At 33.5% G+C, this 26,329-nt stretch overlaps 1 protein-coding gene across 3 annotated transcripts in view; it reads left to right on the plus strand.

Annotated features, from left to right (window-relative positions):
- Positions 1–26,329, plus strand: part of sba (six-banded) — a 762,450-nt gene that overhangs the window by 484,224 nt on the left and 251,897 nt on the right. For all 3 annotated transcript variants that reach the window (XM_073960711.1, XM_073960712.1, XM_073960713.1), the window contains exon 4: positions 24,294–24,699. In XM_073960711.1, the coding sequence (XP_073816812.1) occupies positions 24,294–24,699 (406 nt within the window). The remainder of the gene's footprint in view (positions 1–24,293; positions 24,700–26,329) is intronic.

Raw genomic sequence — 26,329 nt, forward strand, 5'->3', positions numbered from 1 at the left:
GGCCTTTAAAATTATTTTTAAAAATCCACGAGGCCTTTAAAATTATTTTTAAAAATCCACGAGGCCTTTAAAATTATTTTTAAAAATCCACGAGGCCTTTAAAATAATTTTTAAAAATCCACGAGGCCTTTAAAATAATTTTTAAAAATCCACGAGGCCTTTAAAATAATTTTTAAAAATCCACGAGGCCTTTAAAATTATTTTTAAAAATCCACGAGGCCTTTAAAATTATTTTTAAAAATCCACGAGGCCTTTAAAATTATTTTTAAAAATCCACGAGGCCTTTAAAATTATTTTTAAAAATCCACGAGGCCTTTAAAATTATTTTTAAAAATCCACGAGGCCTTTAAAATTATTTTTAAAAATCCACGAGGCCTTTAAAATTATTTTTAAAAATCCACGAGGCCTTTAAAATTATTTTTAAAAATCCACGAGGCCTTTAAAATTATTTTTAAAAATCCACGAGGCCTTTAAAATTATTTTTAAAAATCCACGAGGCCTTTAAAATTATTTTTAAAAATCCACGAGGCCTTTAAAATTATTTTTAAAAATCCACGAGGCCTTTAAAATTATTTTTAAAAATCCACGAGGCCTTTAAAATTATTTTTAAAAATCCACGAGGCCTTTAAAATTATTTTTAAAAATCCACGAGGCCTTTAAAATTATTTTTAAAAATCCACGAGGCCTTTAAAATTATTTTTAAAAATCCACGAGGCCTTTAAAATTATTTTTAAAAATCCACGAGGCCTTTAAAATTATTTTTAAAAATCCACGAGGCCTTTAAAATTATTTTTAAAAATCCACGAGGCCTTTAAAATTATTTTTAAAAATCCACGAGGCCTTTAAAATTATTTTTAAAAATCCACGAGGCCTTTAAAATTATTTTTAAAAATCCACGAGGCCTTTAAAATTATTTTTAAAAATCCACGAGGCCTTTAAAATTATTTTTAAAAATCCACGAGGCCTTTAAAATTATTTTTAAAAATCCACGAGGCCTTTAAAATTAGTTTTAAAAATCCACGAGGCCTTTAAAATTATTTTTAAAAATCCACGAGGCCTTTAAAATTATTTTTAAAAATCCACAAATAATTTTTAAAAATCCACGAGGCCTTTAAAATAATTTTTAAAAATCCACGAGGCCTTTAAAATAATTTTTAAAAATCCACGAGGCCTTTAAAATAATTTTTTAAAATCCACGAGGCCTTTAAAATAATTTTTAAAAATCCACGAGGCCTTTAAAATAATTTTTAAAAATCCACGAGGCCTTTAAAATAATTTTTAAAAATCCACGAGGCCTTTAAAATAATTTTTAAAAATCCACGAGGCCTTTAAAATTATTTTTAAAAATCCACGAGGCCTTGAAAATTATTTTTAAAAATCCACGAGGCCTTTAAAATTAGTTTTAAAAATCCACGAGGCCTTTAAAATTATTTTTAAAAATCCACGAGGCCTTTAAAATTATTTTTAAAAATCCACGAGCCTTTAAAATTATTTTTAAAAATCCACGAGGCCTTTAAAATTATTTTTAAAAATCCATGAGGCCTTTAAAATTATTTTTAAAAATCCACGAGGCCTTTAAAATTATTTTTAAAAATCCACAAGGCCTTTAAAATTATTTATAAAAATCCACGAGGCCTTTAAAATTATTTTTAAAAATCCACGAGGCCTTTAAAATTATTTTTAAAAATCCACAAGGCCTTTAAAATTATTTTTAAAAATCCACGAGGCCTTTAAAATTATTTTTAAAAATCCACGAGGCCTTTAAAATAATTTTTAAAAATCCACGAGGCATTTAAAATTATTTTTAAAAATCCACGAGGCCTTTAAAATTATTTTTATAAATCTACGAGGCCTTTAAAATTATTTTTAAAAATTCACGAGGCCTTTAAAATTATTTTTAAAAATCTACGAGGCCTTTAAAATTATTTTTAAAAATCCACAAGGCCTTTAAAATTATTTTTAAAAATCCACGAGGCCTTTAAAATTATTTTTAAAAATCCACAAGGCCTTTAAAATTATTTTTAAAAATCCACGAGGCCTTTAAAATTATTTTTAAAAATCCACGAGGCCTTTAAAATTATTTTTAAAAATCCACGAGGCCTTTAAAATTATTTTTAAAAATCCACGAAGCCTTTAAAATTATTTTTATAAATCTACGAGGCCTTTAAAATTATTTTTAAAAATTCACGAGGCCTTTAAAATTATTTTTAAAAATCTACGAGGCCTTTAAAATTATTTTTAAAAATCCACGAGGCCTTTAAAATTATTTTTAAAAATCCACGAGGCCTTTAAAATTATTTTTAAATATCCACGAGGCCTTTAAAATTATTTTTAAAAATCCACGAGGCCTTTAAAATTATTTTTAAAAATCCACGAGGCCTTTAAAATTACTTTTAAAAATCCACGATGCCTTTAAAATTATTTTTAAAAATCCACAAGGCCTTTAAAATAATTTTTAAAAATCCACGAGGCCTTTAAAATAATTTTTAAAAATCCACGAGGCCTTTAAAATAATTTTTAAAAATCCACGAGGCCTTTAAAATTATTTTTAAAAATCCACGAGGCCTTGAAAATTATTTTTAAAAATCCACGAGGCCTTTAAAATTATTTTTAAAAATCCACGAGGCCTTTAAAATTATTTTTAAAAATCCATGAGGCCTTTAAAATTATTTTTAAAAATCCACGAGGCCTTTAAAATTATTTTTAAAAATCCACGAGGCCTTTAAAATTATTTTTAAAAATCCATGAGGCCTTTAAAATTATTTTTAAAAATCCACGAGGCCTTTAAAATTATTTTTAAAAATCCACGAGGCCTTTAAAATAATTTTTAAAAATCCACGAGGCCTTTAAAATTATTTTTAAAAATCCACGAGGCCTTTAAAATTATTTTTATAAATCTACGAGGCCTTTAAAATTATTTTTAAAAATTCACGAGGCCTTTAAAATTATTTTTAAAAATCTACGAGGCCTTTAAAATTATTTTTAAAAATCCACAAGGCCTTTAAAATTATTTTTAAAAATCCACGAGGCCTTTAAAATTATTTTTAAAAATCCACGAGGCCTTTAAAATTATTTTTAAAAATCCACGAAGCCTTTAAAATTATTTTTATAAATCTACGAGGCCTTTAAAATTATTTTTAAAAATTCACGAGGCCTTTAAAATTATTTTTAAAAATCTACGAGGCCTTTAAAATTATTTTTAAAAATCCACGAGGCCTTTAAAATTATTTTTAAAAATCCACGAGGCCTTTAAAATTATTTTTAAATATCCACGAGGCCTTTAAAATTATTTTTAAAAATCCACGAGGCCTTTAAAATTATTTTTAAAAATCCACGAGGCCTTTAAAATTACTTTTAAAAATCCACGATGCCTTTAAAATTATTTTTAAAAATCCACAAGGCCTTTAAAATTATTTTTAAAAATCCACGAGGCCTTTAAAATTATTTTTAAAAATCCACGAGGCCTTTAAAATTATTTTTAAAAGTCCACGAGGCCTTTAAAATTATTTTTAAAAATCCACGAGGCCTTTAAAATTATTTTTAAAAATCCACGAGGCCTTTAAAATCATTTTTAAAATCCACGAGGCCTTTGGAGGCCTTAAAAATATTTTTAGAAATCCACGAGGCCTTTGGAGAACTTAAAAAATATTTTTAAAAATCCACGAGGCCTTCGGAGGCCTTAAAAATATTTTTAAAAATCCACGAGGCCTTTCGAGACCTTAAAAAAATATTAGGAGGATTGGCGTTTTTTGTTTGGGATGACGACTTCTATTTTGTTTTTCAAAATAGTCAGGCTTAATCCCATAGTCGTTGTTTTAATATTTTATTAAAACAACTTTAATTTATTAGTGGGAAAAAATTGGCGATGTTTACCAAGGGGTAAGGCAGGGAATACTATAGTTTCAGATCTCGCCACAGATCTTCATCAGTTTCCTTATTTCTTGTTTTTCAACAAGAGACTTTTTATACCCAAGTGTCAATTGCTAGCTCAAATAGATACGTGCGCAAAGAAAAACTCTGATCGAGAATTTCTTTGGCACTACCTAAACTCTAGCAACTTCACTTGCAAACAAATCCAAATTCTTCCCACTGCTATGCGTTCGTCGATTCTCGACGAAAAAGCACATAACTAATTTGTTGGTATTGCATACTACAGCAATAAACAACATTTTGACGGTGCCCGGTCTCACAATTAGGAGGATTGGCGTTTTTTGTTTGGGATGACGACTTCTATTTTGTTTTTCAAAATAGTCAGGCTTAATCCCATAGTCGTTGTTTTAATATTTTATTAAAACAACTTTAATTTATTAGTGGGAAAAAATTGGCGATGTTTACCAAGGGGTAAGGCAGGGAATACTATAGTTTCAGATCTCGCCACAGATCTTCATCAGTTTCCTTATTTCTTGTTTTTCAACAAGAAACTTTTTATACCCAAGTGTCAATTGCTAGCTCAAATAGATACGTGCGCAAAGAAAAACTCTGATCGAGAATTTCTTTGGCACTACCTAAACTCTAGCAACTTCACTTGCAAACAAATCCAAATTCTTCCCACTGCTATGCGTTCGTCGATTCTCGACGAAAAAGCACATAACTAATTTGTTGGTATTGCATACTACAGCAATAAACAACATTTTGACGGTGCCCGGTCTCACAATTAGGAGGATTGGCGTTTTTTGTTTGGGATGACGACTTCTATTTTGTTTTTCAAAATAGTCAGGCTTAATCCCATAGTCGTTGTTTTAATATTTTATTAAAACAACTTTAATTTATTAGTGGGAAAAAATTGGCGATGTTTACCAAGGGGTAAGGCAGGGAATACTATAGTTTCAGATCTCGCCACAGATCTTCATCAGTTCCCTTATTTCTTGTTTTTCAACAAGAAACTTTTTATACTCAAGTGTCAATTGCTAGCTCAAATAGATACGTGCGCAAAGAAACACTCTGATCGAGAATTTCTTTGGCACTACCTAAACTCTAGCAACTTCACTTGCAAACAAATCCAAATTTTTCCCACTGCTATGCGTTCGTCGATTCTCGACGAAAAAGCACATAACTAATTTGTTGTTATTGCATACTACAGCAATAAGCAACATTTTGACGGTGCCCGGTCTCACAATTAGGAGGGTTGGCGTTTTTTTGTTTGGGATGACGACTTCTATTTTGTTTTTCAAAATAGTCAGGCTTAATCCCATAGTCGTTGTTTTAATATTTTATTAAAACAACTTTAATTTATTAGTGAAGTTGCTAGAGTTTAGGTAGTGCCAAAGAAATTCTCGATCAGAGTGTTTCTTTGCGCACGTATCTATTTGAGCTAGCAATTGACACTTGGGTATAAAAAGTTTCTTGTTGAAAAACAAGAAATAAGGGAACTGATGAAGATCTGTGGCGAGATCTGAAACTATAGTATTCCCTGCCTTACCTCTTGGTAAACATCGCCAATTTTTTCCCACTAATAAATTAAAGTTGTTTTAATAAAATATTAAAACAACGACTATGGGATTAAGCCTGACTATTTTGAAAAACAAAAATTAAAAAAATATTTTTAAAAATCCACGAGGCCTTTGGAGGCCTTAAAAAATATTTTTAAAAATCCACGAGGCCTTTGGAGGCCTTAAAAAATATATTTTAAAATCCACGAGGCCTTTGGAGGCCCTAAAAAGTATTTTTGAAAATCCCCGAGGTCTTAAAAAATATTCTTAAAATCCAAGAGGCATTTGGAGGCCTTTAAAAATATTTTTAAAATTCCTTTGAAGGGCTTTTAAAAATATTTTGAAAAATCCACGAGACATTTGGAGGACTTTAAAAATATTTTTAAAAATCCACGAGGCCTTTAAAAATATTTTTAAAATCTACGAGGCCTTCTGAGGCCTTTACAAATATTTTTAAAAATCCACGAGATCTTTGGAGGCCTTTAAAATTATTTTTCTTTATGCTAAAAGTTGCTATGAAACCACCTCAATAGCACCCTTTATGTCATATATTTGGTCCAGTTTACATAAAAAAAATGTTAGAAAAACTTCATGAAATGCTAACTTTTTTATAGACGTACATGCATAATTATTAATACTATGTCAGTTATTTATGTTCGTTCATTTATCAGTATCTCTGTCTGCCCATGTCAATAGTTTTTATTGCATTTCAATATTAAAAATAAAACAAACAAGAAACACTTTAGTTACAATATCTTTCATGCAATATTCATATTTGTTGTGGCCACCAAACAACCACTCGACCAAACAGTCTCTCTGCAGTGACGCTAAAATATTAATAAATAATCACTCTTTGCTAAATTAATAAACAAGGTCATTATGTGTTAGTCATATTATAGACATGGTTACTACATGTCTGTCTACATGTGGAACGCTAGTTGTTTGGTTGGGTGACAAACATAAAATCATGCGAAAATATTTGCAAGACTAGCAGTTATTATATGTGGTGGGCTGTTGGCTGTGTCTATTAGTAGTGGCAATAGAACGTGACTAGCATTCATGAATGCCATGCGATAATAACTTAACTAAGAATGAATATTGCGATTTGTAAAGATAACGAAGACATGGAGAAAGCTCATAATGAATTATCACCCATACATGTTGTATTTCACTTATTAGCATTATTGCGTATTGATTTTGAAAGTATATTTTGCTTAATTATACTTAAATTGCTTGGTAAAATATTTGAAGTTCGGATTTAGGACACATATTATTAATTCCAAATAAATGTTCAGTGGAGCCTTAAGAAATTGAGTGTTGACTAAGTAGATTTTAAACCAAGCCTATAAACTTCTTTTTATAAGATTTGGTCCTTCAACTGTGTATTTAAATTCCATCGCAAGTACAGTTTTTCAGTATGAAAAACATCGACTCATTGTTTGCAACAACGAAATTCACCACTGCATCCTCAGCCATGTCATAATAAATTATAAAAATAGGTGTCATATTTTGTATGATAAGTTCTATGAACGAACGATAAATTGCAACTAATTGTAACCAACATAAAGTCACACTGTATTATTCTCGCTACGTAACCCATTTATTGTGTCCAAACCTGTAAAAGTGTTAAAATATCTCGAAGTAGTAGATATCTCCTCCTCTATTATCCTCTTTTAAAAGATATTTCTTTCTTTTTAATTTACTGCTTTGTGTTATGATTTACGGCCATGTTCTTTTTACTGCTGGCAGCATGCCTAGCTGCTGTTGTTGCTCTCAATGACTGGTTCTTGCAGTAGTTACTCATCTGTGGAATTGCATACATTTCCGGAGACAAACACGCTCGACTACTCACTTCGGTATATCTTTGCCGACAAAATATGCAGCAGCAGTAACGTACTTGAAATTCTGTCTGATGAATATCTATTATGTCGTTGTATTCTACTGGCATAATGTCGACATTGCACACAAGATATGAAGATTTTGTACATTGGGGTGTAACGTTTCAGTTTATATAGAACTGATGACAATATTACTAAAAAACTTAATGAAATATTAAAATAATACAATTGGCAGTAGGACAGCACGACAGCAACGTTCCACACATATTGGTCGAGGACTCAACCAGGGCAAGCAATTTTGCGACGGTGATGTTGCATACATTTCCTAATAATTGCAGCCTTGTAAAACGTCTCTACAATATGGAGATATTGTTGTAAAGAAGAAGGTGTACTTTAAAGAAAAGTCGTGCTAATCCCTTTAAAAATTATATAGAACTATCTCCTTATTCCGTCGGCAATGTCTTCGGAAATATGTTTTTTTTAGTTGAATGATATCTACCCTTATACATTCTAAACTGTTTACACTTAACTAGTAGCTTTTATAATTCATGTTGACTTATCTTTATAAAATTCAACGATTGTCTTTTGTTTCGCAAGTACGCATGTTTGTCCTCTTGTTTAGCCGCATTAAGGAATCGAGCAAAATTCTTGTGAAATGATTTATTTTGCTTTCGCTTTTGTTTGACTTTATGTTCGTTGTTGTAGTTATCATGTTTGTTGTTGTGTCAAAAAATCTAATGAAATCTAATTAATGTGGTACAAACAAAGCCGACATTGAATGCTGAATATTTTAAAGGATGTTAAGAAAGAAAAAATAATACATTTACAGCTATGCCCAGATAAATATGTTGGACCAAAATAAGGGACATCCCTAATTCGGCCTATTTTAGGGACTGTTACATTTCTCGTAAGACTGTCTTTTAATTTGATATTTTACGTTCTCAAGAAACTAACACTCATCATTGGTTCCTCAAAACCTTCAGCACGGTTCAATTGATTTTAAGTTACCAGCCATGAGTAACACGTGAATGAACAGATTTTACGCAACCTGTTCCGAGTTTGAGGCATCAGAATAAACGCAAGAAGAAATTGTCGAAATTTATTATACCCTACACCACTAGGTGGGGAGGGTATTATAAGTTGGTTTTGGCCAAAAAGATTGTAAGGCATCGAAATAATGGTCGTTGACCCATAGATACATATATATACCAAAACAAGTAAAAAAGTATCAGCCGGCTTTGCCGACAGAGATATACCCTCAGCCTGTGTGGATTGAAATACTTTTTTTCCAAAAAAAAACTATGTATTCAAGGTTGTTTTCAAAATTTTGGGCGTCACGGTGCTCTTGAAACCATTTTAAATGGAAGGTGCTTACACCTTGGAAGTTTTTGCGGATTCTGAAACTACAATGTTCATAGATGAGAAAAATCAAAAAACAAAAAAAAATCGCCGGAGCGCTTTTTAAATAAATCGCGATTTAAGTTTACATTTTCAGGGGTTGTTTAGTTTTTCACGATTTTGCTTAAAAGCCGCAAGTCCAATCGAAATGGAGCTAAGGAAAATGTTGTAGCTATGAAAATTCCCTAAAAGACCGACCTTTACGGTACTTTCGTTGCATTGCACTGACTGTATCGCCCCCTTATAAAACAATGTCATGAAGGGTGCGCCTTAAATAACTTTTGAAGAAAACCGCTTACACAGAGAAAGTTTTTGTGAATTCGGAAACAGCAGTGTTCATAGATGAGAAAAATCCAAAAACAAGGAACAATCGATGTAGGTATTTTTAAATAAATCGCGGTCAAAATTCACATTTTTAGGTTTTCACGATTTTGCTTGGAAACCGCATGTACAATCGAAATGGAGCTAAAGAAAATTTTGTAGCTGTGAAAATTCTCTAGAGGATTGACGTTTATTATTTGTTCCCAGTCTGTACCATTTTTGAGATAAAGAAGCTCAGTTTACATTTTTAGGTTTTTTCGTTAGGGTTTCGCGATTTTGCTAGAATACGGTAAGTCTTATAGATATGGGACCTGAGAAAATCTTAAAGCTGTAAAAATTCTCTACAAGACTGGCTTAAGTAACTTATCCTAAGTTGTAACATTGTTTTAGATATATAAGTTTAAGTTGGGAATTTGCAGTCATGACATTGTTTTATAAGGGGGCGATACAGAATTAAATTGAATTTGACTTGCCCCAATTTGAACTTCTATATCTCAAAAACGGTAAAACCGACGAGAATACCATAAAGGTCAATCTTGTAGAGAATTTTCACAGCTGCAACATTTTCTTCAGTCCCATTTTGATAGGACTTGCGGTTTCTAAGCAAAATCGTGAAAACCTAAACAACCCCTAAAAATGTCAACTTAAATCGCGATTTATTTAAAAAGCGCTCCGGCGATTTTTTTTTTGTTTTTTGATTTTTCTCATCTATGAACATTGTAGTTTCAGAATACGCAAAAACTTCCGAGGTGTAAGCACCTTCCATTTAAAATTGTTTCAAGAGCACCGTGGCGTATGAACCGAAAAAAGTATAGATAGGATTAAAGCTCAAACATTTGCGGGAATAACGATAGATAGGGCTTTTTGTCACACTAGCCTACGAAAAACATAGTATCGCTGTAAACAGGGCCACTAGAAAAACCTTCGGTAAAAAGGATTGGACAGATAGGTCCCAAATTTGAACATAAACTAAGTTTCGACAATATTTAGAGATCCAAAGTTTGGACCAAATCGGTTGCTACGTCTATGAGAGATCGCGCGTACCATTTTAACGAATATTTTCGAACTTTTGTGGGGGAGGTATCGAAAGGAGTGGACCTATAAGCACCACCTTCGAATTTCACCTAATATTCGAAGAAATATTGTAATATCCAAAGTGGGGACGAACGCAGTATTCGGTTCGAGCACTCCAGCCACTACATATGGTGCCATAGGGGTTTTTACAACTTTCGGGCTCTTTTCTCAAGGAGTATGGCTTTACCCCTGAAAAAACTGTTAATGTCGTAATTGAGGCAGCGAATGCAAGTTGCCTCAACAAAAAACAAAGTGATTCGAGAGCAGGTCTTAAAGTGAATTTATCCAAAATTTTGTGTGGGAGGAACCCGAAGGAGTGGATAAATATAGTCCATATTCGAACCTGATCTACATCTGGTAGATATATTAGGATGTGTAAAGTATTGACCAAATCGGTCACTCCCATCAAGAGTTATCGTGCGCACAATTTTTCCGAACATCTTTGAGATTTTGTGGGGCAGGTACCTAAACTAAGTTTGCACAAAATATTGCTAAGGCCACATTTTGGACCGAATCGGTAGATCCGTTCGAGAGTTATCGTGCTCTCCAACCACTGTCCACGGTGTCATAGGGGTTTTTTGCACATTTCACGCTATTTTCTCAGGAAGTATGGACTTGCCCCTGATGAAACTTGTACCGTCGTATGGGGGGCAGCGAATATAAGTTGCTACAACAAAAATCAAATCGATTCGAGAGCAGGCCCTAAAATGAACTTTTTCCGAAATTTTGTGTGGGAGGTACCCGAAGGAGTGGACCGATTGAGTACATATCGAAACCTTATCTAAGTCTGGTAGAAATTTCACGATGTGCAAAGTATGGACCAAATCGGTTACTTCATTCAAGAGTTACCGTGCGCACAAATTTTCTGAACATTTCCTAACTTTTGTGGGGGAGGTACCGAAAGGAGTGGGCCAATATAACCCATCTTCGAACTTAAACTAAGTTTGGACAAAATATTACGAAAGCCAAATTTTGGACCGAATCGTTTGAACCGTTCGAGAGTTATCGTGCGCTCCAGCCAGTCAGACAGACAAACGGACGGACATGGCTAAATCATCTCCAAATTGTATGAAACACATTTCGTCCAAACATATTTGGGGTCTAAAACCATTATTTAAATGAGGCACATTTTGCCCGCATGGAAGTGTATATACCCTCGTTAGCATAAATGCTGAGAGTATAAGAAAACAAAAAAATTGCCGGAGGGATTTTCAAATAAATTGCGGTAAAAGTTCACATTTTTAGGTTTTTTTCAGGTTTTTACGATTTTGCTTGGAAACCGCAAGCCCTATTGTAATTGGACTAAAGAAAATGTTGTAGCAGTTAGAATTCTGTACCTTTCCCGTTTAATTGCCTCATAATCGAAATCCCCAAAAGTTTTTCATATAAATGAGATCAAACTGTCCCGGTTAATTACTTTTCTATAAGTACCCAATTCGGATATTTACCTGTCAAATATTTTCTCAAAAAAACATTTATTAATACTTTTCTCGGTTTATTACCTGCAATGGTATATTTGTGAGACAATCGATTTCGATTACTACGGAATTGTGCTGAAGATGTCCAGTGCTACGTTATGGTGTTATGATCGCAGATGAATAAATTTCTTATTGATTAAATAATATAACTTACATTATACTTTTAGAATGGTTTTATTTTTTGACTTATTGTTTTCTAATTGTTGTAATTTTTTGTAACGTTGAGATGAGATTTTTGTAACTACCCACATGAGGTAGATATGCGAGATTTTCGTAACTGTTCAAGTTCAAATTGGGACAATGTACTGATTATATCGCCTCCTTATAGAACAATGTCAAGTACGGTGGCACTTAACTAACTTTGAATGAAAACCGCTTACACCTGGGAAGTTTTTGCGGATTTTGAAACAATTTCATAGATGAGAAAAATCCGAAAACAAGAAAAAATCGCTGAAGTGGTTTTTAAATAAATCGGGGTCATGGTTCACAATTTTAGTTTTATCTTAGGTTTTCATGATTTTGCTTCAAAACGGCAAGTCGTATCGAAATAGGACTAAAGAAAATGTTGTAGCAGTGAAAATCCTCTACAACATTTTCTTCACTCCCATTTTGATAGGACTTGCCGCTTCCAAGCAAAATCCTAAAAACCTAAGATAAAACTAAAATTATGATTTTGGCACAGTTTGAGAGAATGGTATATTATTTGCTATTGCGTTTCCACATTATCAGGACCAGTAGTACCATCTTCCAGTATAGGGGTAATTTGAACGGGGCAGACTAGTGCTATCTGTTGCGTTTGCATCTTCCGTTCTGTCGTTTCCAAAGCGTCAAATGTTCCAAGGAGTCCAACTGTTAAACAAGGAAAGCGAACTCAACAACAAACGGCTGGTGGCATTTAAACTTCGAGAATTAGCCGGGGCTATGTCCGATCATATCCAACATATACAACACCTTTAAAATATAATGTAAAAATCCATGTTTATAACTGTGATTATTCCCAAAAAAAATTATAAACAAGTCACAATTATATCTCTAAAATCCTTTGTGTTATTCACTTAATTGTTGCCTTCATTAACTTTTACTTCCTATTAATGATTTGTTTCGTTTCATTATTTCATATCGTTATCACCTTTAATCGAACTTTGCATGTCCATAAGCTTGTTGCATTTGCATATTTTCAAAATAATCTTCAGTTTTAATCTTTGTCTCTCTCTTCCAACGAAGGAGGTGTAATTGTGTTAACTCGGCACGTAATGGTAATTTGTTATTTGTTTCTTGGTTCGGAATGGATTTATTGATAGGTGGCGCCACATTTAATTTGTTGTACTGTTCGTTTGTTTGCTTTAGCTTGCCTTTTATGGCCAATAGTGAGTGTAATGTGAGTGAAGCTGGCTGGCAAATGTGATTAGCTTAACGTTTTACATGAAACACCACCAACAAAAATGTCATCGAGGTGTTGCATTTGTTAGTTATAAACAACGTCTTACCAATGTTTTTATAATTGTGTTTTGTTTCTTTGCTATCGGGTGGTGATGGCGAAACTGGTTAATTTTGAAATCAAATGGAATTGATTTGCATAGGCTTAGTCGGTGGTTGGGTTTGTGCTGGTAGCCGAGTGTGATTAGTGGTTATAATTCACAACCTGACAATTTGTTCTACAATCAAATTGCAATTAGTTGCAAATGCAGAGGGTCGAGTTTATGACATTCTCAAGTGGTTGTAAAATTATTATAGCCTGAGGTTGTTGTTAACACTCAAAGATTGTTTTATGCAAATTTTTATCATGCAAATTTATTTTTATGTTTGTCTTATAAAATAAATGAATCAATCATAGATTTAATTTGGTATTTAGCAACAAAGTAAGCAAAAGGTCAGTACAAGGTCTTCTGGAGTTACATTCTAAGTTATGCTTTGGCGAGACACCACATTGTATTAATGGTATGCTGGATTTTTTTTATCATTCCTTTCCAAATGATTTTCTCTTACCAATTGTTTGGCTTTCAACCATTCGCAAGTAAGTAGTTTTCACTTTACCGAAAGAAAAAAAGTGTCATTGAAAAAGGTCAAACTGAAAAATATACCCTCATTGTTGCAATAGTCGATTTTGCTTCAACTAAACGCTATGACCCGCTAACACTTCATGAATAACAAAACGCCAATTTTGTTGGTCTGCAAATAAAGTGGGGTATGCTAGTGACTGCTTGTGTTTTTGATATAAGCAAACATTTGCACTTGAAAGATAAGATCCACTAAAAATGCCCTCTCAGTCCCAATTGACGAACAAGAAGAGGAACAAAAAAAAAAAAAAAACAACCAAATTGAACATTCAATGGAGGGGAAACAAAAGAAATTTTTCTAGTGTTTTAGGAGTGCAAGACCGACATTATTTTTCACTTCCATTCTCCATTGAATGGGTTTGGTAAAAAAAAAACAATTCAACGCAAGCAATCAACTGACACCTACTTTCTTTTGAAAATACCATTGCATTTGAACTGTGAAATTGTCTATAAACTGTGGTTTGAAATTCAATGATGGGACTTAATTTGTTATTTTAGATATTTGTACTTCTGATCATTTGCATCCATAATTTAACTGCTTAGTTGGCTTGAACATTTTACTGGAATCAATTGGCTAGGAACATAGAGCGTATGACTATTGACATAATGTATACGCACCTACTGTTCTTTAAAGTTGACTAACAATTGAGGATAGTTCACATCTACTATGAAGATACAACAAATACAAAAGAGAATTAATTCAAATAACAATTTTATTTAATTGAGCTATCATGACTTAGGGGGAGTTTTATATGAGGACAAAAACCTTTGATTATATATGGCCAAAACCAAATTTCCTTTACAATTCCATTTGAAAAACAAATAAAACAATACCTTAGGTAGACTAGATAGGAAATGGACTTTGAAAATAAGCAAAAAGTTCGTATAAATAGAAGTTATCAAACCCTCGTCAATTACATCTATTACACTATGTAACACTGAAAATGCAAACAACTTCTAGTATGTATTTTTCGAAAGTACATATTAAGACTACAAAAACCCTAGTAGGGTTTTGTCCTGTCAGATCCAGTTGGGATTTTATGGCCTCCTCTAAACCGGGCTAAATCTATATATTTTTGCATTTATCAGGCCTATACCTCAGAAACGAATAGGAATTTGACCTTGCTGTCTCTAGCAATATTGTAGCCCTTAACTAGTAGAACTTATCTATTGAAAAAAACCACATAAGAAAAACTCCATCTAGAGCATCAAAATCTATAAAATATATATAAAATTTTACATAATTGCTGAAATTCTGGTCAGTATCGGCTAAACTATTGGTAGTTGAACCAAGTAACCTTTGGCAAAAATCTTCCAAATAAAGTTCTCAACAATTCTTTAGAACATTCTGAAACTCTAAAATGCTTACTTCATGTTGTGTCAGCGGTATGTTGCATCATACCTTTTACAACACGTATTTCAAACACAGTTCACACCAACAGTTTATAATCGCATTTCGGATTTCACTACATTATTGACATTTTTATTAAATCGTCGTTGAAAAATGTACTGAAAACAACGGCATAGAGGCATTTTACAACAATGACATGTTCCGAAGAGTTGTGTATTACATTCCAGGGTATATTTTTCCAAAAGAAAATATTCAGAAAAAATTAACGGTTTTGGAGATACGGTGCGCAATTTATAAAAATTGTGGAATTTTTGCATATATATTGAAATTTGAGGCAAAAAATTTAGGTTTTCGAGTTCATTATTTCTCCAAATATTTTATTCTTGTCCTTATCTAAAAATTTGCTTCAGAGGTCAGGAGAAGATTCGCATTGGTTTCAGAGATATAGCCCCGAATTTCTTTAAAAACTCAATATTTAACCATGTTTAGATGGGGCCATAAAATCCGAGCTGGATCTGACACAACAAAACCCAACTAGGGTTTCTTGTCGTTTGGGTCTGTACTTTCAAAAAATCCTCAGTTCGAATTGTTTGCACAAGATCAGCTTAAAAATGTTGCACAGTGTTATTCGTGATACAACAATAAGAGGAACGATCGTAGCATATTGGTTGGATGTGTGGGACTTCGTTAGATATCATATTTCATTACAACTTGCCCTAGGTCTTGATAGCTCAATTTTAATTATACCGTTAAATACGGTCACTAGCTATATACTTATCTATAATTAGATTGTTTTTACCCTTGAAACCACTGTACCAATGCATTTGTGACGAAAAAAGTAATTTTCAAATAATAAAGCACTTTTCGTCTAAAACCAAAGGAAACTTTGAAAAGCAAATAAAAAAGAGGTTGCTGCTGTTGCTGTCTTTATTGTTGACTAGTCCAGAAAGAAAGGTAGAAAACACGTCACGATTTTAACCACATACCATAACATTCATTCATTCATTGAGGATAACATTTTGCTAGCAAATAACAAACGAAAAAAACTGACTGTTACCAACCAAATGGACGATGTAAAAACTAAGAAAACAAATGAACGACAACACTTCGACCTAAATGCAATTTGGAAATGCTTTCACAACGAACACACACACATCCACCCAAGAGAGGGGGTCGGTCGGCAAATGACTGTCGGAATTGTTTTCCCTAAAAGAAGAGATTGCCTGTCAATTTTATGTTCTGGTGTTTGGTTACATATTTGTGTATGTAGTGTTGGCATTTGGCATTTCCTTTCTCCTAGTAACTTCTTCTGATTTGTAGTCAAATACAACATTGTGCTGGAAGATTAAAAACAGCACCATCAGGCAGGAAGAACGCGTATCCGACGATTGGAACCTGACCACAACTACAGGGGCATAGTATGTACCCTATTGACTATACAAAAGTGTCAGGAATATTGTGTGAAAGACTAATGTATGTTAATGTATAATACCAATGCGGCTTTATACCTGGAAAATCCATAATTGACCAGATTTTACCCTGCGGTAAATCCTTGAAAAGAATCAAGAGATGGGGATCGAAACTACGTTCTAAGGTATTCTAAGCAATGTCTGAATTTGTTATCACCGCAAAGCTCTATGATGACATTAACTGATAACCGGTCCTCAGTTACAAAATAAAAGAACTTCTCCGAAAAGTTCAGTACCAAACATGGTTTCAACATCCTGCTGGAAAATGTTTTACGAGATTAAAATGACAAAATATACTCCAATAACAACATGTTACTTGCTTATGCTGAATATACTGGCATCATGGGTCGATCAGTAAAATAATAAACTGATAACTTTAAGAAAGTGGGTCTGGCAGTATACGTCGACAAGACCAAATTTATGGTGTCGATGAGTTCGTAGAGGTTGAACCAACTGTGGACGTTGGTGCCTATAATTTTGAGGTAATGAAAGACTCCGTCTACCTCGATACCGATATAAATACAACAAACATGCTCAGTTGTGAAATAAGAAGAATAGTAGTACTGGCTAAATAATGCTACTTTTGCCTAAGTATTTAGTTTAAAAACCAGTAAGTAAGGATCAATATATGATACCCTACACCACGGTAAATATTTAAAATATATGGGAGATAATATAAATCTGAACTGATTTCGATATAATATGCTACACTCATTACACTGTGCAACATTTTTAAGGTGATATTGTGCAAACAATTTGAGCTGAGGATTTTTTGAAAGTACAGACCTAAATGACAAAAACCCTAGTTTGGTTTTGTTGTGTCAGATCCAGCTTGGATTTTATGGCCCCATCTAAACATGATTAAATATTGAGTTTTTAAAGCAATTCTGTACTATATCTCTGAAACCTATGTGAATCTTCATCTGACCTCTGAAGCAAAATTGTAGATAAGGGCAAGAATAAAATATTTGGAAAAAAATGAACACGAAAAATTACATTTATTGCCTCAAATTTGATAAAATATAGAAAATTTCCATAATTTGTATATATTTCGCACCATATCTCCAAAATCGTTAAATTTTTCTGATTTTTTTTTTTTTTTGGAAAAATATTCGCTGGAATGTAATACACAATTCTTCAGAACATGCCATTGTTGTAAAATGCATCTATCACGTCGTTTTCAGTAAATTTTCCAACGACGATTTAATAAATATATCAATAATGTGGTCAAATCCGAAATGCGAGAATAAACAGTTGGTGTAAACTGTGTTTGAAATACGTGTTGTAAAATATATGATGCAAAATACCGCTGAAACAACACGAAGTAAGCATTTTAGAGTTTCAGAATGTTCTGAAGAATTGCTGAGAACTTTATTTGGAAGATTTTTACAAAAGGTTACTTAGTCCAACTCCCAATAGTCTAGCGGATACTGACCAGAATTTCAGCAATTATGTCAAATTTTCTATATTTTATCGATTTTCAAGTCATAGATGGAGTTTTTCTTATGAGGTCTGTTCAAAAGATAAGTTCTACTAGTATAGGGCTACAACATTGCCAAAGACAGCTAGGCGAACTTCCTAATCGTTTCTGAGATAAAGGCCCGACAAAGGCAAAAACCGGCAATTTTAGCCCGGTTTAGATGAGGCCATAAAATCTGAACTGGATCTGACATGACAAAATCCTACTAGGGGTTTTGTAGTCTCAATATGTACTTTCAGAAAATGCATACTAGAAGTTGTTTGGCAAATTTATTTCTAGACCGAAGTCAGTCCCACATTTCAAATCGGGACGTATATATCGTATTTGGTGCTGCAAATATGTGAAATTGGTCGAAAATATATATGGATGCCAGATACCTTCGTAACAAGTGCCACAAAGACAAACAAAAAATGTAAAAAAAATAAAACAATCCGAGACGAGTCCTTAAACGGCAGTCTTTCCAAAATTGGTGTGGGAGGCACTCGAAGGAGTATTCCGATGTAGTCCATATTCGGACGTAATCCAAGTCTCTAAGAAATAATACGATGTACAATATTAAGACCAAACCGGTTTCTCCCTTCGAGGGTTATCTTAGGCACTAGTTAGTTTGGTTTGCGTCGTCTCAGGAAGTATGGACTTGTTTATAACAAATTCAAAACGGCTCGAGAAGAGCTGTTAAACTATAATTTTCCCAAAGGAGTGGGCCGATGAAGTCCATATTCGAACCTGGTATATGTATGAATAGAAGTAATATTTCCACATCCCTAGTTTGGAACAAGTAAGTCCCTTCTGGAACTATCGTGCGAATAATCTTAGCGAAAAATGTTTAACTTTTGTGGGGGTAATTAACGGAAGGGGTAGACCGATATGGATGGTCCATCTTCGATCTTAAAGCAAGTTTGGACAACATTTACGAGAACTAAAATTTGAACCAATTATGTTGATGATTTGAAAACTTGTCTATCATGATTGCGAAATTTTGAAATATGGAATGTAAATGTAGTTCTATGCAAGAAAATCACAACAATAATAAAACCCCTATATGTTAAGCAATAGTTTACTTATCTAACCGCTATATTCATTTTGGTTTTCAAGTTTATTTTCGTAGATTGCCGAAATATGCCTCTTAGAAATAAAATATAGACCAAAAATTGAATTTGGATATTTTCCCCACTAAAGTTCACCCGCTAAGAATTATCCGCTCATTATCCAAAATTGTTGGCATCTTCCTTGACCAAAGTTCTTACCTCGTGTATAAAATTGTCAGTATTAAACTACAACTCCGAACTCTGGTACATAATTAAAATGGTGGAATTTCTGTATACACTAGGCTGTAACTCTGTTATCTGAGCACGTACATCAACATAATTGGCATATATGGATAGGTCGAGAGATCGTTTTTCAAAAATAACTCACGTGGGCGGAATGTGCGTACCAGGAATAAAGGTATAAGATATATATTAAATTGTTTTCCAAGTTTCACACCAAAGTTTCGGTCCATTTCACCAAATACGGATAAAAATTTTGTTTTTGGTCCACTTCACGCCTTAATTATTTCACGATCATCACAAATAACAATAACGATATATTCTGATGTGAGACCGACCTCCATACCAAATTTCGTGACGATCGGTCCATAATTGCGGCCTGGAGTTTGATTACAATTTATTTAGGGACGGACACACATCGCTATATCGCTTTATCTCGTCGAGATATGAAAAATGGTATATCGTCGGTGTCATGCTTAAGTGTTCCATACGCCATTTTTGACTTTTTGAGATACATGTAATTTATTAGGTTTTTTGCTATGCTCTTTCTGAATTTTTGTTGGACTTTCTCTTATCTGCTCTAGTATGCGATATGATATTTTAAAAACTTAGAAGTTTAAAAACAGATTTCAAAAATCAGAACTTTAGTTTTCGATTTAGAAGTATTTAATTTATTGAGGCAAAGATGGAATACAATTTTTGTCACTTTGTTCCATAGCGTGTACAATATTTCACATTTGTGTCATAACTGTGGATGTGGAACAAATCGGCAACAATTCTATTTGTTGTTGTTGTTTATCGTTAACCTGGTAAATTTTTAATTGTGATTTTGTTGTTTCGGCTGAAGGTCATTAAAAAATCAGTGTTTTAAAAAATCAGTGTTTTAGTTTTAATTTTATTTTCTCTTTATTTATTCATCCGATATTTCGATTGTCATCGGCAATCATCTTCAGGGATCTGTTACAAAAAACAATTTATTACAAAATTATAAACAAACAAATATAACACAAATATTACATTTATTTATGGAGAACAGCGTCTACACGAATTTAACGTCAAAGCTAAACTAAGTTTTCTTTCGTCTGTGCTTATGAACTAGATTCCTATAAATGTGTGCACAGTGGTCCGTATCAGTTTTGTAATTCATTCTTTTGTCGTTAGGTATGTTTATTATATGTAGCATCTCTAATGTGAATCGTCTCTTGTAATTGTTTTCTTGAGCTAAAATGTCGATTTTTTTAAAATTGGGCTTGTGTCCTGTCAATGTGCAATGCGCTGCTAATGCTGTCTTTTGCTCAAGTGGCTTGTTTGATTTTTGATCCGACTTATGTCCGGAAAGTCTAGTTTAAAGTTTAGTTTTCGTCGTGCCAACATATACCTTCATATACCTTTATACAGAGATATAAAAGATAAATATAACAAAAACATTGTCAACAACACCAAACAATACTCCAAATATAATAAGCAAGCATCATCACTAACAGCATCGACAACATTCTTAATAAAATGCAGGAACATGGGAATAATACCAACATTCATTTATAATACAACAAAAAACACCTACAACATATTCAAAACAAATGAGCAAATCCCGCCAAATTTACTGTCAACTATAGAAACATACAATTACAACTTTCATTTCAAAATACTCAAACTATTAATACAACAAAAACATAAAGAACTCCACAACAATAAAACTATGCTTTCAAACACAAGGGCCAAACTCCAAAATTTAATGGACGAGAAAGACTTCCACACTTATATGGAGAGTGAAAATATTCTCCGCAAGAACTACGACAACAATAACAAAACAAGACACATCAACAAATATCAACGATTAAAAGAAAAACAACAAGCAGAACTTAACATACAACACAACAACGAATGGTTTACCAACAACACCAACGTAACTATACCAAACGACGTTCAGTGGCTGCTGTCAATGGGACCAAAATTTGCATTTCCAACAACAAACACGGCATTTCCCCTACTCAACGTCATTGCTGAGAGCGAAGAATGCATTCAGACGTTAGAAAACAAAGAAGAACAGGAAAATGGAAGAATAAAATTAGTATCACTTATTGACGACCACTTAAAAAGGAGAAAATTAAGTAAAAGAGATAAACTTATAATTGACACAGTGGGCCAAACAAAACAATTTTTAAAGGAGAATAAGGACGTATTAATATTAAACGCAGATAAAGGGGGAAAGACAGTCGCTATGCATAAAAAGGACTATGAAACAAAGATGAAGGATATTTTAAGGGACATTTGTACTTATCGAAGATTAAAAAGAGACCCGACAACTACATTACAAAATAAAAATAACAAATTGGTCGATAAGTTATATAATTTAAATATTATAGACATCGCAGAGAAAAATAAACTAACGACAAACACATCAATCGCTCCACGAATATACGGTCTTCCGAAAATACATAAGGACGGAATACCACTACGACCGATATGCTCATCGATAAATGCACCTTCTTATGGACTGTCCAAATATATTGTTGATATCTTAAAGCACTTGACGAAGGACTCAATATATAATATCAAAGATGCAGTGGAATTCAAAGTTTGTAACGCATCGAAATAATGGTCGTATACCCATACATATATATATACCAAAATGAATGTCTCGACGAGCTGAGTCGATCTGGCTATGTGTGTCCGTCCGTCTGTCCATCTAAACCTTGTAATCACGCTACAGGTTGCAATTTTGATCGGATCTTAACCAAATTTTGGGTGTTGATGAGGGTCCCGGAGGGGAAGAAGCCTGTTGATTGTGGTGATGGTCGGATAATATTAAGGGGTCGAAATGAGCAAAAAACTTTTTTGGAGAAAAAGTCAACGTTTTATGTCAAAGCGCATATCTCCGCAATTTTTAAGAGGTATATCAAAAGCAAAACCTGCTAATGAAAGTAAAAAATATCACCTTTATAACGATGTATAGTAGGTTGTCGTACGTGGTCAAACAATAGTCGCTAATACAACCCAACTTTTCATTTTTGCAATTTTAATTATAATGACGAATATCACAGCTTTGGATGGAGAGCTTTCAAAAGCAAAGCCTGACTATGAAAGTAGAATATCCCACCTTTACAATGATGCAAAGTAGGTTGGCGTAGGTGGCCAAATAATGTAGATATAGCAATAGTCGGTAATACATCCCATCGGAAATTTTGGGGGTTAATGGGGGTCCCACAGATTGATTTCGATGATGGTCGGATAATATTCGGGGGTCGGAATGGGCAAAAACTTATTTGGAGAAAAGGTCAACGTTTTATTTCAAAGCCAATATCTCTGTTTCTTTAAGAGGTATATCAAAAGCAAAACCTGGCAAGGGAAGTAGAAAACATCACCTTTACAACGATGTAAAGCAGGTTGTCGTAGGAGGACAGACAACAGACATATCGCAATAGTCGGTAATGCATCCCATTTTCCGATTATTTTGTAATCACTCTACAGGTCGCAATTTTGATCGGATCGTCACTAATTTTTTGGGAGTTGATGCGGTTCCCTCAGAGAAGAAGACAAACAACCGAGATATCGCAAAACTCAGTAATATATCCAATTTTTCCATTTTGTGTAATCACGCTACAGCTTGTAATTTTGATCGAATTGTCACGAAATTTTGGTTGCTTCTGGGGGTCCCAGAGAGAAAGAGGCATATTATGTTTGGTGGCAGTCGGATAAAATTCCCTAAAACAAATGTTTACCAGTGAAAAGCTTATGCACAGGGGTAGTGGTGTAGGGTATCACATGGTCGGCCCCGTCCCGACTTTAGCCTTTGCTCACTTGGTTTTATTCTGATAGTTAATTTTTTTTTATAATTTTTAATAAATAAGAAGACACAAAAAGGATAAAAACGCATCATGCAAAATATTAATAAATCTCAAAACTTTCTCAAGAAAGTTATGAACATATATTAACCATTCAAAAGTTTCAGAATTTTTGTACAGGAGAAAACGATTCTTAGCCGCTGTGTGGTGGTGCATACTGCATTTGCGAATCGTGCGAATACAAATGCACTGCACGCACTAAAGCAGTGAATCTTTTTTTGGGATGAATCTGGGAAAAGGCACGAGAGTGTGTGTGATCTCTGGTGCAAAGTATGGGGCAAATCCGTTACTGCCTTCGAAAGTTATCGAGCACACCATTTTAGCGAAAAATTTTGAACTTTTGCGGTAGAGGTACCCGAAAGAGTGGACCGATATGCTCCATTTTCGCACTTAAACTAAGTTTGGACATAATATTACAAAAGCCAATTATTGGACCGAATCGGCTGGTACCTTCGAGAGTTACTGTTCACTCCAGCCAGCCAGAAACGTATTTCGTCCTACCATACTTGGGGTCTGAGGGTGCAGCATGTAGGTTTTAAGCCATAAATGAATAAGATGAGTACTTGCCTTTGCGTTTTCATACGATTCGCCATAACTTTTCGTGTTCATTATTGTTTTAAGCCCTTTGTTACAATTTTTAATCGTTAAATCTGGTTATTCCTTATTTTTCAGATTTAAACATTAATCAAATATTTCGAAAGTTTCTATTTTTTAATTTTAATTAGCATCCGTGTATTATGATCTTTCTAATACTATTTTGGCCTCACATTGCAAATGTCTATTTATTCTTTCGCTTATCTTACTCCATTATTTTACAAAATTCCTGCTGTGATTTAGCATTTCAAGTCAACCCTAATTGTATACCACAAATGAGGTAACAATTAGCTCTCATTTCAACAGAGATTTAATAACAACCGCATCATTGCATATTTTCTTAACAGAGAACATCAACCCCTAAATTATGCTACAGTTTTCAACATTTGCCTCTAACACACACAGAATCTTAAGAAAATATCACTTCATTATAAAGTTTTTTATTTTCATAAAATATTCCTATATATTCTTCTATTTCTTATCATTATTTATTCAGAGGTAACAACATGATGTTGAAAATGTCTTTCCAATGTGAGAATGTCCCACATAGCTACAGAAAACAACTAATTTAACGTTAGATTCTTGAATAATAACTAATTTTCTATACATTGTACACTTTTAAATAAGCAAAGAACAAAGCCAAACTCTTCAGTGCTTTTACCTTTTTCTTCTTTCATTTTGTTTTTTGCAGGTTCCTAATACACCGTTAATGGCAGCAACGACGACAGTATACCAAAATAATAATGGCTTTAACAATTCCTCGTCCTCATCAAGTTCCCAAACCACCAGCATCAACCAACACCAAACATCATCCCCATTGTCGTCTGCAACTTCATCATCAGCATCGTCGTCAACGACAACTGCATCATCATCATCGTCGTCATCTATACCCGCCTCGAATTCGTCGTCCGTGCCAAATGCTTTGGCATCCAGCACAACAACGATGCCATCTGGTGCAACGCCAACAACTACCCTGGATACAGTAACGGCAACAATACCATCAGCAACTCCATCATCATCGCTGACGTGTTTGCATCAGCGACGTTTTCTTGATTGCCAGCAATTACATGCACAACCCACGGAGTTATTTAATATAGGTAAGCAAGTTGTATGTACATGGGTGTGTGTGTTGAGAATGATTTTAGTTTTTCGTCATTTATAATACTTGTAGCATATCTTGGGGCGCACATTGTTATAGTTTTAACAGCTATTGTTGCATACCTCAAAGAGTGATGGGGGATTTGTTAATTTCCCAGCATGGGGTATGAAAGAAGGAAGGTGTTTTAATGAGAAAAACTTATTTCAAAAACGTCATAAAAATTAAACAATGTAGACAAACATTGTAGTCTAACACACTTTAAGAAAAATTAAAATGTTCACATGTTTTTATAAAATTTTGTCATTTTCACTTAGCACCATCAAAAAATTTTCTATTTTTGACTAAAACTCTTTTTGAGATTGATTCCTAAACCATAGCAAGTATTATGTAAATGAAAATCTACAAAATGTGTATTTGGTGACATATAAAGTCAATATTTGTTTTGCGCACAGGATATGAATGAAATGAAACGCATAAATTATTGCCAGACTACTATAGTCTGCCAATATCCATATTGGCAACGTAGTGAGTTGACATTTTTGGGTTTTTTGTTATTGTCGTCGAAAGTCAATTTTCAATTTTTGGTTTCGTTGTCAAGGACAAAACAAAAAGGGGGCAATGCCACAGTACTCAATTTTACTAAAAGCTTTTAATGTCAATATTTACATTTACGTTTACAAAATGCTTAAGGGACGTAGTTCATGACCCGTGTTTGTTCATGCATCAGAATCAACATATTACATCATTTGATGGGTGAAATATATACGTAAATTGTTTTCTATTGCGTTGAGGATTTACTATTATCTTCATAGCATAAACAATTTTGGATATCTCACACAGGAAATTTAACCTTTGGAAAAGAATAGCAGACTAATGCTTCCACAAGTTTCGGATAGTTAAATATCCATCAGATTGGGAGACTGTGAATCAAATAAAGAGTCGTGGACAATTCTGCGAAATTATGGGGAGAATCTCGATCCACAGAATGAGTTTTGACGCCCTAAACCTACCCCTAAAACCAGGTTCACGTAGGATAACATCAAAAATCATGTGTTATGTTGTTGGGTTATGCTCATTTGATTTCCCCGATTATCTTTCAGTGATGCATGAATATCATTCATGAAAAATTGTGGATGTAGCATCACACAGTATATAACGGGTGATTTTATCTAAGGCTGAGATAAATTGTGGTGCAGCCAGGGTCAGCTGAAGAATCCACACACTGTAAATGGAAGCAAGAGTGGTAACAATTAACCCCTTTACTACGAGGAGAACTAGAACGCCCTTTACTATGAGGAGAACTAGAACGCCAGACGCAATTTGATTTTTTTTTAAGTTTGTTTTTTTTTGTGTTGTTTAAAATGACTTCAAAAATAACTTTGCAAAAAAAAAAATGAATTTACTTGTGAACATTTTCGTCCGATAATTTTTCACAACTTTCGACGTGGATAATCACGGCAAGAATGCATTGATCAAATTATATCTTTGTATGTCGATAACACTGTGCAACATTTTTAAGGTGATCTTGTGCAAACAATTCGAACTGAGGATTTCTTGAAAGTACAGACCCAAACGACAAGAAACCCGAGTTGGGTTTTGTTGTGTCAGATCCAGTTCCGATTTTATGG

The sequence above is a fragment of the Musca autumnalis genome, unplaced genomic scaffold (genome assembly GCF_047663935.1).
Source record: "Musca autumnalis isolate F117 unplaced genomic scaffold, ASM4766393v1 scaffold_1, whole genome shotgun sequence".
NCBI lineage: Eukaryota > Metazoa > Arthropoda > Insecta > Diptera > Muscidae > Musca > Musca autumnalis.